The 13,921-nt window shown below is 39.9% G+C and overlaps 1 protein-coding gene across 5 annotated transcripts in view; it reads left to right on the forward strand.

Moving 5' to 3' along the window:
• Positions 1-9,648, forward strand: part of UIMC1 (ubiquitin interaction motif containing 1) — a 119,008-nt gene extending 109,360 nt beyond the window's left edge. For all 5 annotated transcript variants that reach the window (XM_047827441.1, XM_047827605.1, XM_047827687.1 and 2 more), the window contains 5 exons: positions 3,689-3,773; positions 5,856-6,027; positions 7,357-7,420; positions 8,472-8,514; positions 9,065-9,648. In XM_047827441.1, the coding sequence (XP_047683397.1) occupies positions 3,689-3,773; positions 5,856-6,027; positions 7,357-7,420; positions 8,472-8,514; positions 9,065-9,275 (575 nt within the window). In that variant the 3' untranslated portion in view covers positions 9,276-9,648. The remainder of the gene's footprint in view (positions 1-3,688; positions 3,774-5,855; positions 6,028-7,356; positions 7,421-8,471; positions 8,515-9,064) is intronic.
• The last annotated feature ends 4,273 nt before the right edge of the window (positions 9,649-13,921 follow it).

The raw sequence follows: 13,921 nt of genomic DNA on the forward strand, positions 1-13,921 counted from the left end.
ACCCTGAGATCAAGAGTCAAACACTCCACTGACTGAGCTAGCCAGAAACCCCAACATAAGCTTCTTTAAAGTTAGACTTGTATTGCGTTCCTGGTGCCATGTTTCTTTTGTTGTTGTTTTAGCTTTGTGATATTGATCAAGTTATTTAATATTTCATCATCTGTAAAAATACAGGTAATCATATATGCCTTGCAGGATTATTGTAAAGAATTAGAGATGATGTTTATAAAGTCCCTGGCACAGAGAAGGTCCTCATAAAACAAGAACTTTTTTGAATCCATTGCTATGATTTAATTTGGCAAATATTTATTAGCACCTAATCAATGTTGGACTCTACTGAGGATTCTGAAGAAACAACAAAACCTAGAATCTCTAAATTCAGAAAGTTATATAGTGTAGGAGACTGACATATAAACAAATAACAGAAAGGCACTAAGTACAATAGAGATATATATATAAAGTGCTAGAAGCAATTAATTATTTTTCCAGCTTTGCCTGTGGAGTGCTTTCCAAGTATTTCTTTTGGAAAAATACTTGGTAGTCAAGATGGGGGACAAATAGAAAGAAAGAGAAAAAAAAAAACAACAACCCTTAAAGGTTTCTGTAATCTGTGAGGTGCCAACCTTTTGAGAATTGATTTCAGCAAGACACTTGATAAAATCTCTCATGAAGTCCTTGTACATAAGATGGAGAAATGTGGGATGGCTGATAGAATAGGATTTGAAGATGGTTTTACAACTGTGTCTGGGATGTTTTCTCCTACAGTACTTTCTGTTTACTTATAAAATCTCTGGGTTGGAAGGAACCTTAGAAATAGATATATAGTATACTCTAACTTGTACCTAACACCTCTCTACTGTCTCTTTTCTCTTCCCTTTTAATTTTTAATTCAACAGTACAGAAAAGTATATAGTACAAAATATGCCTCTCTCTCCAATTCCATTCCCCAAATGTCCCTGACATCCTCCCCAGAGACAAACGCTATTAATAGTTGCTTGTGTATATGATCTTTTATTATGCGTATCTTTTTACACCTTGTATCGTAATTATTTGAGTGTATATGCTGTCTCCCTTAGTAAGTTGTAAGCTCCTTAAGAGCAAGGACCCTACCACATGATTTCCTATATCTCTCCAAAAGTACTTGTACATTGAAGGTTCTTAATAAATATCTGCTTGATTAAGTATTTAAATGAAATTTGGACCAGGGAGAAGACAGGCTTCTTTAGTAAAATGCCACAGTTTTCTGTCCTTGGTCATATCATTTATAACTTGGATGGAGATGTAGAAAGCATGGTTGTCATGCTTGTCATGCAGATGACACAAAGATGGAAAAGAGAGCTGATAACATCAGATGACAGAATTAAGACTGCAGATGATCCCAACAGACTAAAATGTTCAGCTGAAAAAAAAAAAAAAAACCAACAACCAGGGATCAATATACAGTCCTGTGTTTAAGGGGGGGAAATAACCAATAGCTTAGTTGTTTTATACCCAATACCCAAGTATAGAATTAGGAGACTTGTCTTGATGATAATTTATTTGAAGATGATTTGGGAGGGTAGGGGATGGATCTTAGTTGCCTTTAAGCTCACTTTAAGCTTAATTTAAGATTGTCAATAAAGCAAATACAGCTTTGGCTGAATTAGTGGAATATGAGTCTAAGTGGGTTAGTTTGTGGTTCTTGTGTTCTCTCTACTAGTCAGACTGCTTATTGAGTATTAGGTCCATTTTGGGGTGCCACACATTTAAAGGGAGCCTGACAAATTGAGGTGTATATAAAGGAGGTTAACTAGGAATATAAAACTTGGGTATAAGAATCAGACTGGTATAGATCTCTCCTGGGTTCTGTCACTTAGCAATTGTGATAGCTTGGCAAAGTCATTTCCTCTGAGTTTGTTTCCATACCTTTAGGGCAGAATAATAATACCAATCTGGAGGATTATTATAAGGATTAGAGCTAACCAATGCAATCAAAATTTTCTGCGGTCATTAGAAATTAGATTAATGACTAAGTATAGTCCCTGCTTTGAAGGAGGTTACATTTCAGTGGAGCAGACAACTGAGTAAATCCAAGATTGTAATGTAGCTTGTTAAGTTTTCAGAGAATTGACTTACATAAAAGGGGGTAGACTTATTCATAGAGCCCCCAGTAAATACAAATTGAGTCGGATTGTTGTGTAGCAGTAGAATGAGTTTCCCTAGGAGAAAGTGAATTCCCCTCAGTGAATGGATATAATCAAGTTGAGACTAGGTGATTATTTGTTGGGGATGCTTGCAAGGCATTTTTTATGAGTAGAAGGTTGGACTAGAAGGGTTGGCAGACTCTGGCCACCAGGGGCCAAATCTAGCCAGACATCTGTTTTTGTAGATAGTTTTACTGGAGCATACCACACCCAGTTATTTATGGGTTGTTGATGGCTGCCTTCCTGCACCGTGCAGAGTTGAGTAGTGTGACAGAGACCATATGGCCTGCCAAGCCCAAAGTATTTACTGTTTGGCCTTTTAGAGAAGAAGTTTGTTGACTCCTGGACTAGATCAACGCTTCACAACCTAAATTATTTTGTCAACTGCTAACCTTCCTAAATTCTCTGACATGGGGATTTCAAGTCAAGAGGGAGGAAGGCAAAATTTGAAGTTAGATGGTTATAGTTTTTCTTGTTGGCAAGGAATGAAGACTGCAAAATAGTTGATTAACCTCTAAGACCTTTTAAGAGACTGTGATTTTATAAACAGATGCTTTGGGTGTGAGACACAGTATTATTTATATGCCACCTGGGCTAAAGCTATCTGTACCCACTAGAACTGGGAAGTGGTCCTAGTGTAGTGGGAAAAACTGGTTGTGTTCACCATTGTGAGTTTGTTTCCTCACTTGTAATTGGAACACTTTCTATACTAAAGATTGGAACTAATGTGTGTACTCAGATGTAGCTATCGTTACTATATTCCATAGACTACCTGATTGGAGTGTATGTCACACCAGATAGAATTTTGGTTGGTAAAGTATAAATCCCTCCCTTGAGTGCTGCTAGTTGGGGTACTACACAAAACCCTTTCCTTGTGTTGACTAGATTTTTATTTATTATTATTATTATTATTATTAATTAATTTATTAATTAATTTATTTTAGAGACAGAGAGAGAGTGCCCATGTGCAGGTAGGGGAGGGGCAGAGGGAGAGGGAGAGAGAGAGAGAGAGAGAGAGAGAGAGAGAAAGAAAGAGAGAGAGAGAGAGAGAGAGAGAATCTTAAGCAGGCTCCACACCCAGCATACAGCCCTGCCACAGCACTCTATCTCATGACGCTGAGATCATGACTTGAGCTGAAATCAAGAGTTGGATGCTTAGCCGATTGAGCTACCCAGGCATCCCTGGACTAGATCTTTAGATCTCATGGCAAATAGGGAATAAATCGATCTTATTAGCAAATATAGGAATATCTTGTGGCTGGCAGCTTCAGTTCATACATTACAGATGTTACTCTCTTTGCTAGAAAAGGCAGAGATTTTGCAGACACAGTGCACTTCTCCCAGTGGAATATGATTTTAAACTTCTTCCCATACATTTTGTCTTTTATATTCAGAATCTACTTCCAACTAACAGTTTTCTTTCTTTCTTTTTCTTTCTTTCTTCCTTTCTTTCTCTGTCTCTCTCTACCCCTCCCTGCCCCTCCCCTCCTTTTTTTTGTTGAAAGTGTTGACTCGGAGACAAAAAGAGGCCAACAGCAAGAGCAAGAGTGACAGTGAGACAACTGCCCAAACTTCCCTAGACATTGACAAGTAAGTGACTATGTCGTGTTTTCAGAGCTCTTGTCTAACATACCATTGCTTGGACTGAATAAAGAGACCTATTCCTCTCTACCCTGGGTTTCTTTGGCTTTCCAGTCACTTCATTGCTTTGATATCTGAATCTATTTTTCTTATTCCCAATTTATGTTAATGCAGGTGGCCTCTATCTTTTTGAATTACCCTTAAAAAATTCTACCACCCATTCCATTTCCACATTCTGTTTTCTTTAAATTTGCATTTTGGTGTTTGGTACTTTTGGGAGCAGTGAGCTATTTTGCGATGTAATGGTACAGAAGTTCAGTTGCAAAAGTTTGGGCAATATAAGTGACTTCCTTGGGTTATAGGTTGCAGCTTGACTAAGAAAGTATATTCTAAAGGGTGGTTGGGTAGAAGTGATGCCCCCTGAAAGGAAAGACATTACCAACAATAAAACAGTCAGTCATTAGGCAGAAATTTTTATCTTTGAAATACAGATCTTAGACCCTAAATTTCAAGGCTGTCTTCCCTAATCCAGTTGAGTGGAGCTGATCACTTGCTCCTTTTGGAATCCTAACATGTGGACATTCCTCTATGACTGTATTGCATCCCATCCCACTATATTGCAGTATTTTTTTTTTTTTTTTCATTTCTGTCTCCTTGGGTAGACTGTGAATTTTGAAGGCAGATACTTGCCTTCATTCATGTTTATATCCTCAGCATCTAATAAAATGTGTCTGAGACAGCAAAAACAATAATAGCTCTTTGTTGAACACCTAATATTATGTACCAGCCACTGTGCTAAGTGTTTGATGTACTTTGTAACTCTCACAATAGCTGATAAGATAGTTATTCTTTCTTTCTTTCTTTTTTTTTAAATAGATAAGGAAATTGAAGGGAAATTATAAGTAACTGGTTAAAGATCATGTAGTGAGAACTGGCAAATCCTGACTCCACAACTTAAGCTCCTTTCACAGTGCTGCTATCTCATGTAGTAGGAGATGACTGTATGATTTTTGCATTAATTCATAAATTTTAAAAGGTACACTGATCTAGATTTTCTCATAAGGCAGAGTTTTATTTATATTCTTCCAGATGATTGAGTATATGAGATAATTTTTTCTCCTATTTTTAAAGACCTCCAGAGAAAGTTTTCTGTAGAGCTAATCCAGATTTCTCTTGCTGTATAGTAACTGAATAGTTATGACCAGAAAGAGAAATCTAAAATAGCAGCCTTTGGAAAGTTTTCTTTAGCTTCTTAAAATGAAGATGATCTTAAGAGTCTACAAGACCTGGTTTCTGACAATTATTAGCTATAGAACCTTGGGGAGAATAGTACTTTCTTAGTAGGGCCAAAGAATTAATTGAGAAGTTGTGTTTAAAGGGCTTGGTACCAGTTCCTACCACAGAGAAAATACTTAATAAGTGCTTATTTTCTTCCTTTGTCCCCAATGATTCCATTGTCACAGATGCCCAATGAATCTTACTTCAAGGACACAGTTTCCTCTCTTTCTACAGATTCTACTATTATAAAAGATAAAAATAACTATGTAGGTGAAGTTACTCAAAAGTCTCTGGCAGAACCACATGGTTTTGGTAACTTCCTAGTTGATGTTGCAGGTTGTAAAATTAAGGAAGTCAGCATACAGAGTCAGACAAGTTCATCCACCCTGGTAAAAAATGTCATCTTGATTTAATTCTCATGGTTGTCTAAATTTTAACTTCCCTTTGAAAAAACTATTACACTTAATTTCAGAAGAGTTTGACAGAATATTTTATGTCTGAAGAGCAATCAGCATTGTTTGAGATAGTTAGAAGAGCTGATTTCATTACCATCCCACTGCTGCAACAGCAGGGTACAGAGAAACAGCCAGGGAAAACCGCTAATCACTCAGTCCTTTTGATTGGCGTCAGGTTAGTTTTATTGGCCATCCTGCTGAGCGAATCTGCATTGGTTGACATGTCTCCTCCACTGAATAACGTAAAAACACAATTGAGACAGAGTAACATAAAAACACAATTTGAGACATATCCAGGAGCCCAGAGGCAAAAGCAAATCTTAAAACTGCTCTTTCCCCCTTCCTTCTGATTGGCTAGGAATGAGAAGTGTTATCTCTGTAAATCCCTGGTCCCATTCAGAGAGTATCAGAGTCATGTAGAGTCCTGTCTTCAGCTTGCAAGGGGTGACCAAGGAGATGGGCCTGAAGAGAGTGGGAGGATATGCTCAGCTATGGAGGAGAAGTGGCGGCAGCGGCTGAGGAACCCAAAGGTATGTATGGAATGTTTTAGGAAGCTCTCCAAAGTACTGTTCTATGCTTTTTTCTTCTTCCTTCCTTTTCTGCTTATCTAGAAACAAGATTGCATTTTAAAATTATCTTTTCTTTCAATTAAAAAGTATATATGCTCCTTGTAGGAAATATAGGCAGTTCAAAAAAATATGAAGAATCAGGAGAAATTAAGAAATTATTACCCATAATTTAGCTACTCAGAGATAACAACTTTTAGTATTTTGGCCAATTTTTTCAGTCTTTTTTTTATGCATATTTCATGTAAGTGAGACCACACTATATATGCACATATATATGTGTGTGTGTGTGTGTGTCTACATAACATTGTAGCATAAACACCTTCCTGGGTTTATTTTCAAACTTTGTTTCAAATTACTCTTAAAACTTATATCACACAGAAGTCACATAACCATCTCATATTAGTGGGCATTTAGGCTCTTCCCAATTCTTTTGTATTACAAGATTGTATTTAAAACATTAATCTGTGTACCACTTACTGTTTCCTAGAATAGATTTCCTGAAGTGGAACTCTTAGGGGAATGGATATAAACATTTTAAAATCTGTTGAAGCATATCACCAAATTCTTCTCTTGAAAGGATATCCAGTCATATCCCCACTGCCAGGAGCATATTTGAGATCAACTCTGTTTAACACCTTGTGAGCCTGGTCTTAGGAAGCTGTGAGGTCTGGCCACTAGTTACTGGGAAGATGAATGTGCTTTCTGGGCTTTGCAATTAGATCAGCAAGAGCAAGTCTTGGCTTAGAGATCAAAGATAAAGCAGCAGCTCCATATTCTATGTTTACTAACTTAGCAGTCACTGCACACTAAGATGAAGAGCCATTATCTATCATGACAAAAGAAAGGGACTCTCCTATATCAATGGGGTGATTTTGAGGTAGTGATTTGGAGTTGGGGATTATAGGTAAATGCTTATATTGTAGAGCCTGTTTATTCTTCTGGCATCACTATCCCTAGAAGCTACCGTGAAACTATTATTTTCTATTTTAAATCTCTCCAAATCTATCATGGTCAAAGGCTACTGTTCTTTAATATGATCTTGGTGGAATAATTTGCTTTGACTCTGGTATCCATTCTTGGATAATATTCTTGGCATAAAGATGTATTCTGTTCATCATCACAGTTTGTGTTTTTACTTGTGTACCCCGTTTATTAGAAAGCAAAAGACTTTCCTAGAGCTGTGTCCCACATTCCTTCTCTCCTGGAGACAGGTGTGATCTGGGCTAAGGAGGTTGTATTTTAGACTCTCTGCCATGAGATAACTCTTTCATCTGTTTTTCTCTGTCACAGGAAAAAAAACGCAGTGAAGGCCGACTCCTCAGTCTCTTGGAACAGTCTGAGCAGAAGACTGCAGGTGAAGACTTCAGGACCAATTTTCTGGGCTTCTGTCAAAGGCCCAGTAAAAATAGCCACTGAGAACTCATTGTTTGTTGGAGTTATGTGGGTATACATTTGACCCAATCAGCCAGCCTTTTAGACTCTAAGTTGTATCTCCCTAAAGAAGATGAGGACACACCCTGTCTTGTTCATCATGTGTTTCATTTCAGGCTTTATAAAGCCTGTTGAGTGGGAAAAAAAAAATCCAAATCATAGAGGAATGACACAGCCCGAAATACCTTCTAAAGGAACAATCTTGGAAAACCAGACATGTAGACATTTCTTCCTCCTTCTAATGTTTTGTGCATTATTTATGTGTCACTTTTAGTTTTGTGTCCCAATCTATGCTCCTGAGGGATTATAGGAAGTAACTCTCTCTTTGTGCCTAGTATTTATGGAGCAGTAGAGTGGATTGGTTAAAAGCATTGCATAAAGTTAGTAATACCAACTTCATAGATTGTAAGGATTTTATCTAGTAAAGCTCCAAACAAATTCTCTGGCATAAGTAGGCTCTTGGTAAATGTTAGCTGCTATTATTACTATTGTTATTTGTTGCTATTGTTAAAATTCACTAGATGTAGATGGAAGAGGAGCTTTTGCTTAAGCCTGGGGAGATTTGCCTACCTTCTCGTTCTGGTAGTTCATTCTCACAAATAAATCTGTTTTGCCTCGTGATGACTATAAAAAGGCAGCCTCTCCAAGCCCTACGGCCTACTGCCTCTAGAGCAGCATGTTCTGAATCTCTGCAGGTGGCAGAGTTCCCTTGGCAACTCCTTGTACCTCAAGTCCAGATTTGAAGTAGATTATTCAGAGGTTGTTCATTCAAAAGTGTTCACCTCGATACTTCTGCAGCTGAGTCTATTGGATGCTAATACTAACATTCCATTGGTCTGAGGCTTGGGGATCTGAACTACCTGGATAAGACTGATGAAAAGCAGTGCCCAGAAAATAGGAAGCACATGAGCAGTGAGAAGTAGTATGATTACAACACTTTTAACAGCATTACTACTTTTTCTCTCTTATTACAGATGCAGAAATAAAGACCAAGTCTAAAGAAACAGGAGGCCTCAGGTGAATTGGGGTATACATTGAAATATGACTGTGAGCAGTTCTAAAAAAGTGTAGGCCTGGTCCTGGGTTCCGTGGATAATGTGATATTCAAACCATTGGAGGTAGAAATCACCATGGAACTGTATGACCTCTCTCTGTGATCCCTCCCCCAACCCCCAATATATCTTGGCTAAGAATTGGATGGCTAGTTCAATTTCATGGCATAAAAACAGGCAGAGCAAGAGCTATGACTTATTCTTCCCTCCCAACCGTAGTCTTCTGACTTAGATTTCAAGAAGTTTGGGAATTTGGTAAAAAAAAAAATTTTTTTTAAAAATGGGAATTTGGGTCTGAATTCTCATTCTCTCACTATCTGTGTGGCTTTGGGTTTATAATTTACCCAGTGTCCTCATCTGCAAAAAGGGAATGATAGTACTTATCTGGTTGGATTATTACAAAGATTATATGAACTGATAATGTATGTAAAAGCCCCTGGTACAATGCATGATACATACTTAGTGCTTATTAGTAGGTATATATTGAATTCTGAATTTTTTCCCCTTCTCTCTAGGGTGCCCTCGCTAGGGATGGAAGAGGCAGGCTGCAGCAGAGAGATGCAGAGTTCCCCTGCACATCTTGACTTAAACGAATCTCCCATCAAGTCTTTTGTTTCCATTTCAGAAGCCACAGATTGCTTAGTGGACTTTAAAAAGCAACTTACTGTCCGGCCAGGTAGCCGGGCACGGGCCAAAGCAGGCAAAGGAAGAAGGAGAAAACTCTGAATTTCTAGGGTCCAGAGTTCACAAAACCATTAGCGATAGGGGTGGGCCATGGTCATTAAGCCTTAGTGGCCCCTATTTCATTGTTGAGCAAGTTTTGGCCCTACAGGTTTCGCCACCAGCACCCACTCAGCATTCTCGTTTTGATGTTTTCTATAAGCTATACAGACATTGTGTATAGTATTCTGTTTTATAACAATCTGGATTCACTTATAGTTAAAAGAAAATTTAAATATATTTATCTATGTTTGTATGAAATATTATTTCAATAAGATGGAGATTTTACTTTTTTTTCTCTGTGTTACTGGATTTGGGTTGGGAATATTTAAATGTGGAGCTAGTTCTGAGACTCCTAAATTACATGTTTCCAAATTAATTCCATTACTGGTCTTTGACATACTGCCGATATTCACTGAATGTGTAGTGTGCAATTCTAAGCATTGTGTGGTTACTTCCTTGACCTTTTCTGACATCATTGTGGAAGGTGCCAAGGCATCAGATCCTACCTCTTATTTTGCTGTCCCTACCATTCGGTGACCTACCACTTCATCTTGCTGCCTCACCTAGTTAAGAATTCTCAGCCAGAGCATAGGACCTTTGAGGAATTGAATGCTCTGTTTGTTAGTAGCTCCTATGCAAAATTATTTTTCTTCCTAGATTAACCAGTGGGGATGCCAGGGATATCTGTTAAAACAGATTGGTTCTCTTGCTGTCAAAGGTCATAGCAGCAATAGGAAATAACTTATATTTCAGTGTATTAGTAGAGGAGTGCGCATTTTTTACCACATTGCCCAGGAGCTTTCAGTGCAGAACAGAGATGTGGTCTGTCTTCAGTGTACTTGCAGACTCCAAAGATAAGAGGATGTCGAATGGCTGAAGCAACTACCTGTGGGAGATGATCAAACAAGGATGTTAAGAAAGCTAGCTTTGGCCCAACCTGATTTGGAGATGTAATAAAAGACTGTGGGAGGTGGCTGCTGTCCAGGAATGGGCCCTGGGACAGGGTAAATAGGGACACCACTCAGACTCTCCTAACTTCTGATTTATCAAGTTCAAAGTTACCTTTTCCTTGGTTTTAAAAAAGATGAAAATGAAGGGTGTGTTAGACTGGAGATTCAGAGATAGCTAGGATGGAAGGCACAGCAAAGGCCTTTAAGGCATTGTTTCCTGCCTGAGCCTTTGCACACAAGCTCTTTGAGTTAAAAGAAGGCAGCATGGTATGCACACTATTTATTCCATGTTTTGGTGTTGGGTGGCACGGACATTGTGGCCAGCATCACGTAAGGTAATAGGTGTTGTTTTTTGAGGAACTATTGTGGCTTAGGCAATGTATGTACTTTCATTTAATCCTCACAGCAACTCTATGAGGTAGGTATTACCCTCCCTAATTTTCAGATAAGGAAACAAAGGCTAGAGAAATAAATAAAGCCACTTTTTGTCCTTGGCAGTGAGACCACAGTGCCCCTCATCTTCAGTCCTAAAGAAAATGCTGTATTTTTACTCTAGTATTGATTATTTTCTTGTATTCCTTCTAACAAAAAGTAGTTTATTATGTCCCATCAACTTAATCCTCACTAGTCTCATTTACTGGCAATTTATTGGAGGGTAGAACATTATAAGTGGGATAATATGTTTCTCTCTCTTCCTGAAGAGAAGAGAAAAGGCTGATTCTAGAAAGTGAATATTTTAGCTTAAAATTGAGCAGTTTCCCCAGAACATGGGTCAGTGGCAAATTGTTGGAGGCGAGTATGGGTCAGTAGGACCAGGACCAATAGGCTTACTTGCTAGTCAGGGGAAAACAGCCATCTCCCCAGTGCCCTTCATGACTTACTCCTTACCCCCTCCCTACACTCTACCATCCCTATCTTTGGTAAAGTCTGCTCATTTATTTTATTCCCCCTGTGCCCGTGGTCCCATGAGAGAGGTGTTAGTGAGACAATGAAGAGACAAAAAGTCAGTGGAAAGAGTATCACATCAGTCTGAGTCTGAACCCCTTTCTCTGATATGTGTTAATCCCTCTGAGACCCAGTTTCCTTGTCCATAAAATGGGGAAATCATACTTAACAGTGTTCTAAGGAGTAAGATAATGTATATAAAGGCACAGTATCTGTCGCATAGAAGATGAGAAGTAAATGGCAGCAGTTATTAATGTGATGCTGGTTTTGTATGTCATAAGTAGTGTTAGGGTGAGAAGTAAAAGAAGCTAGAGGTGGGGTGCAGATGCGAAAGGAGTCAGTTATTTGAGGAGTGAGCCCTTGACTGTCTTAGCTTCAACAACCACCAGCCTTCCACAACAGGCTTAGGTCCCTGGGCATTTAGAGCTCACCCAGGACCCATGGGTTTTTCTTTTTTCTTTTCTTTTCTTTTTTTTTTCTTCTCCTGAAAGGTGGGAAGCAGATGTTCTGCTGATGTTGCCAATTCTTGGAGAGCTGGAAAGCTCCATGAACTTCGTAAGCTATTATCATAAATTGGGAAAGAGAACTACTCCATGTTAGGCATTGTGGTTGTGTAATTTCATTTCATCCCTTACAACAGCCTTTCATCCTCTAGCAGAGGCTGTGCCTTGCCCATTTCCCCTGGGCACTCAACATTCTATTACATACCCACAGTAACCTATTGCAAGAATTTGCAACTCTCTGCATTAGCACTTCTCTAGCTTTGTATTGGCACAGGCTGGGATGCCAGGACTTAGGCCCCTGAGGCAGTCCTCAACCAGTGAAAGGTGGAAGCTGGGGGATAAATACTTGAGCTTCCTTACCTGTTAGGTGGGTGCATTCTCCACCAGAGTTCTCACAGAGTTCCTCTGTGGGACTGAGCCTCACTAGCTGCCAGCAGCAACTTAGTTATGTACATTCAATTGCTTTTCTTTTCCTTCCTACCTCACTTCCAGTTCCCTTGCCAGCACTTCCTGGATCAGGGCTGGGACTAGAGTGAGAGGCCCTTGCTTTGGGTTCATGTAAGGACAGAGTTGGCACTTACATGAAGGTAAGAGGGCCTCTTTACATTTTGTAGCTGGGCACACCTCACATGGATCACCCTCATCCTAGCCCTGGCCTGGATCACTTCCCAGTTAAGATATTTGCACTCAAATTAGGTCTGCCTCTGGGGAAACCCAACCTGAGGCAAATCCTATGGAAAAATTAGTCTCCATGTTTTATGCATGGAAAATTTAGGCTCAGAGAAGTGAAGAGATTTGCCTAAAATCATACAGCTAAATGGGATGGGATTCTAACCCATCTGCCTGACACTAGAGCTAATGCTCTGTGTACTTCACCACCTCCTACCTCCCACTTGAGTCCCAAAACTCAATGGAAGTTTTAAGTTTGGATGGGCTCATTCTCACCTGTGAGGCAGAGCAGCTTTGGCCCTAAGCTGATTTAGAAATTGGACTGAGGAGAAGGCAGATACTAAGTGGAGGGTATACCAGTGGGAAGATAGAAGAATATATAAGCCCAGAGTGGAAAGGCTGCTGAAGCTGTACGCACCAGGAAAGCAGGAAGAGTTTATTTCGAAACTCTCAGTTTCAAAAGCCCTGTACTACTGAAGTTGTAGCTCTTCAATTTAACACAAATTAACTGATACCTATTACATGTCAGGTCTAGAACCTGGGCCATGGGATTCCAAAGATGAATAAGGAACATTTTCTTGGGAGTCCGTGGGGAAAGACAAACATTATTTTAATAGACTGTTGTCAATGCAATGATATAAGCCAATCCAAGGCCCTGAGATCAATAGACCACACTCAGCTGGGGTCAGGGCCAAGAGGAGCTTCTCAGGAAAGGCTCCACAGCATTGGTTATGACTCAAATATAATTTTTTTAAATGTTTATTTACTTAGAGCAGGGGAGCTGCAGAGGGGGAGAGAAAGAGAATTCCAAGCATGATCCATGACTCGGATCATGACCTGAACCAAAATTAAGACGCTTAACTGACTGAGCTACCCAGGCACCCGTGAAGTATAAAGGATAGGAAAAATTTGGTGACAAGGCTAGAGAGGGCAAAGGGGGAGGTTATTCCAGATAGACCAGCATGAACAAAGACTTAACAGCAAGAAGCAGCTTGATGGGTGTAGGAAGTCTGCAAGGCACACCTGGAGTAAAGGGTGTGGAAGGAATGGTGGGGAACTTACTGAGCCTGTGTGCCTGGCTGCTGGGCACTGTCAGCTGTGAGAAGCAAGACTATGAACAGCTCCGAGTAGGGAGAGCCTAGCTCCTAGCCCAGCCCTGGTTGCAGCCCACCTTTCAATGACCTGACCACCAATTCCCATCCCTCGGTTCCTCCTGGACAGCTGGAGATTGGTACTAAGGGTGCTATGAGAGAGTCTTGTCAGGATTTGTCCTTCTTGTTGGTCAGTGGTCATCTGGCGTCCAAAGAGAACTGCTGGCTACTACTATGCCTCTGCTATAGCCAGGACTGTCACAGCTGCTCACAGACCTCAAGCTCAAGCAACCTCCACCCTCTAGAGGCCCTGACATAGAACTTCCCCGACACTCTGCCTAGGGTATTGGGGAAATAGACACAGGACTTCCAGAAACATGGATGAAGAGTTTTGGCATTACTTGTTAGGAACATAGCCTCACCCTGGCCCAGAAGACTGGACTCTGGCTGTCAGCATGAATCACATTCAGTTCCATATTCTCTTCCAACTA

Source organism: Prionailurus viverrinus, chromosome A1 (genome assembly GCF_022837055.1).
Source record: "Prionailurus viverrinus isolate Anna chromosome A1, UM_Priviv_1.0, whole genome shotgun sequence".
Classification (NCBI taxonomy): domain Eukaryota; kingdom Metazoa; phylum Chordata; class Mammalia; order Carnivora; family Felidae; genus Prionailurus; species Prionailurus viverrinus.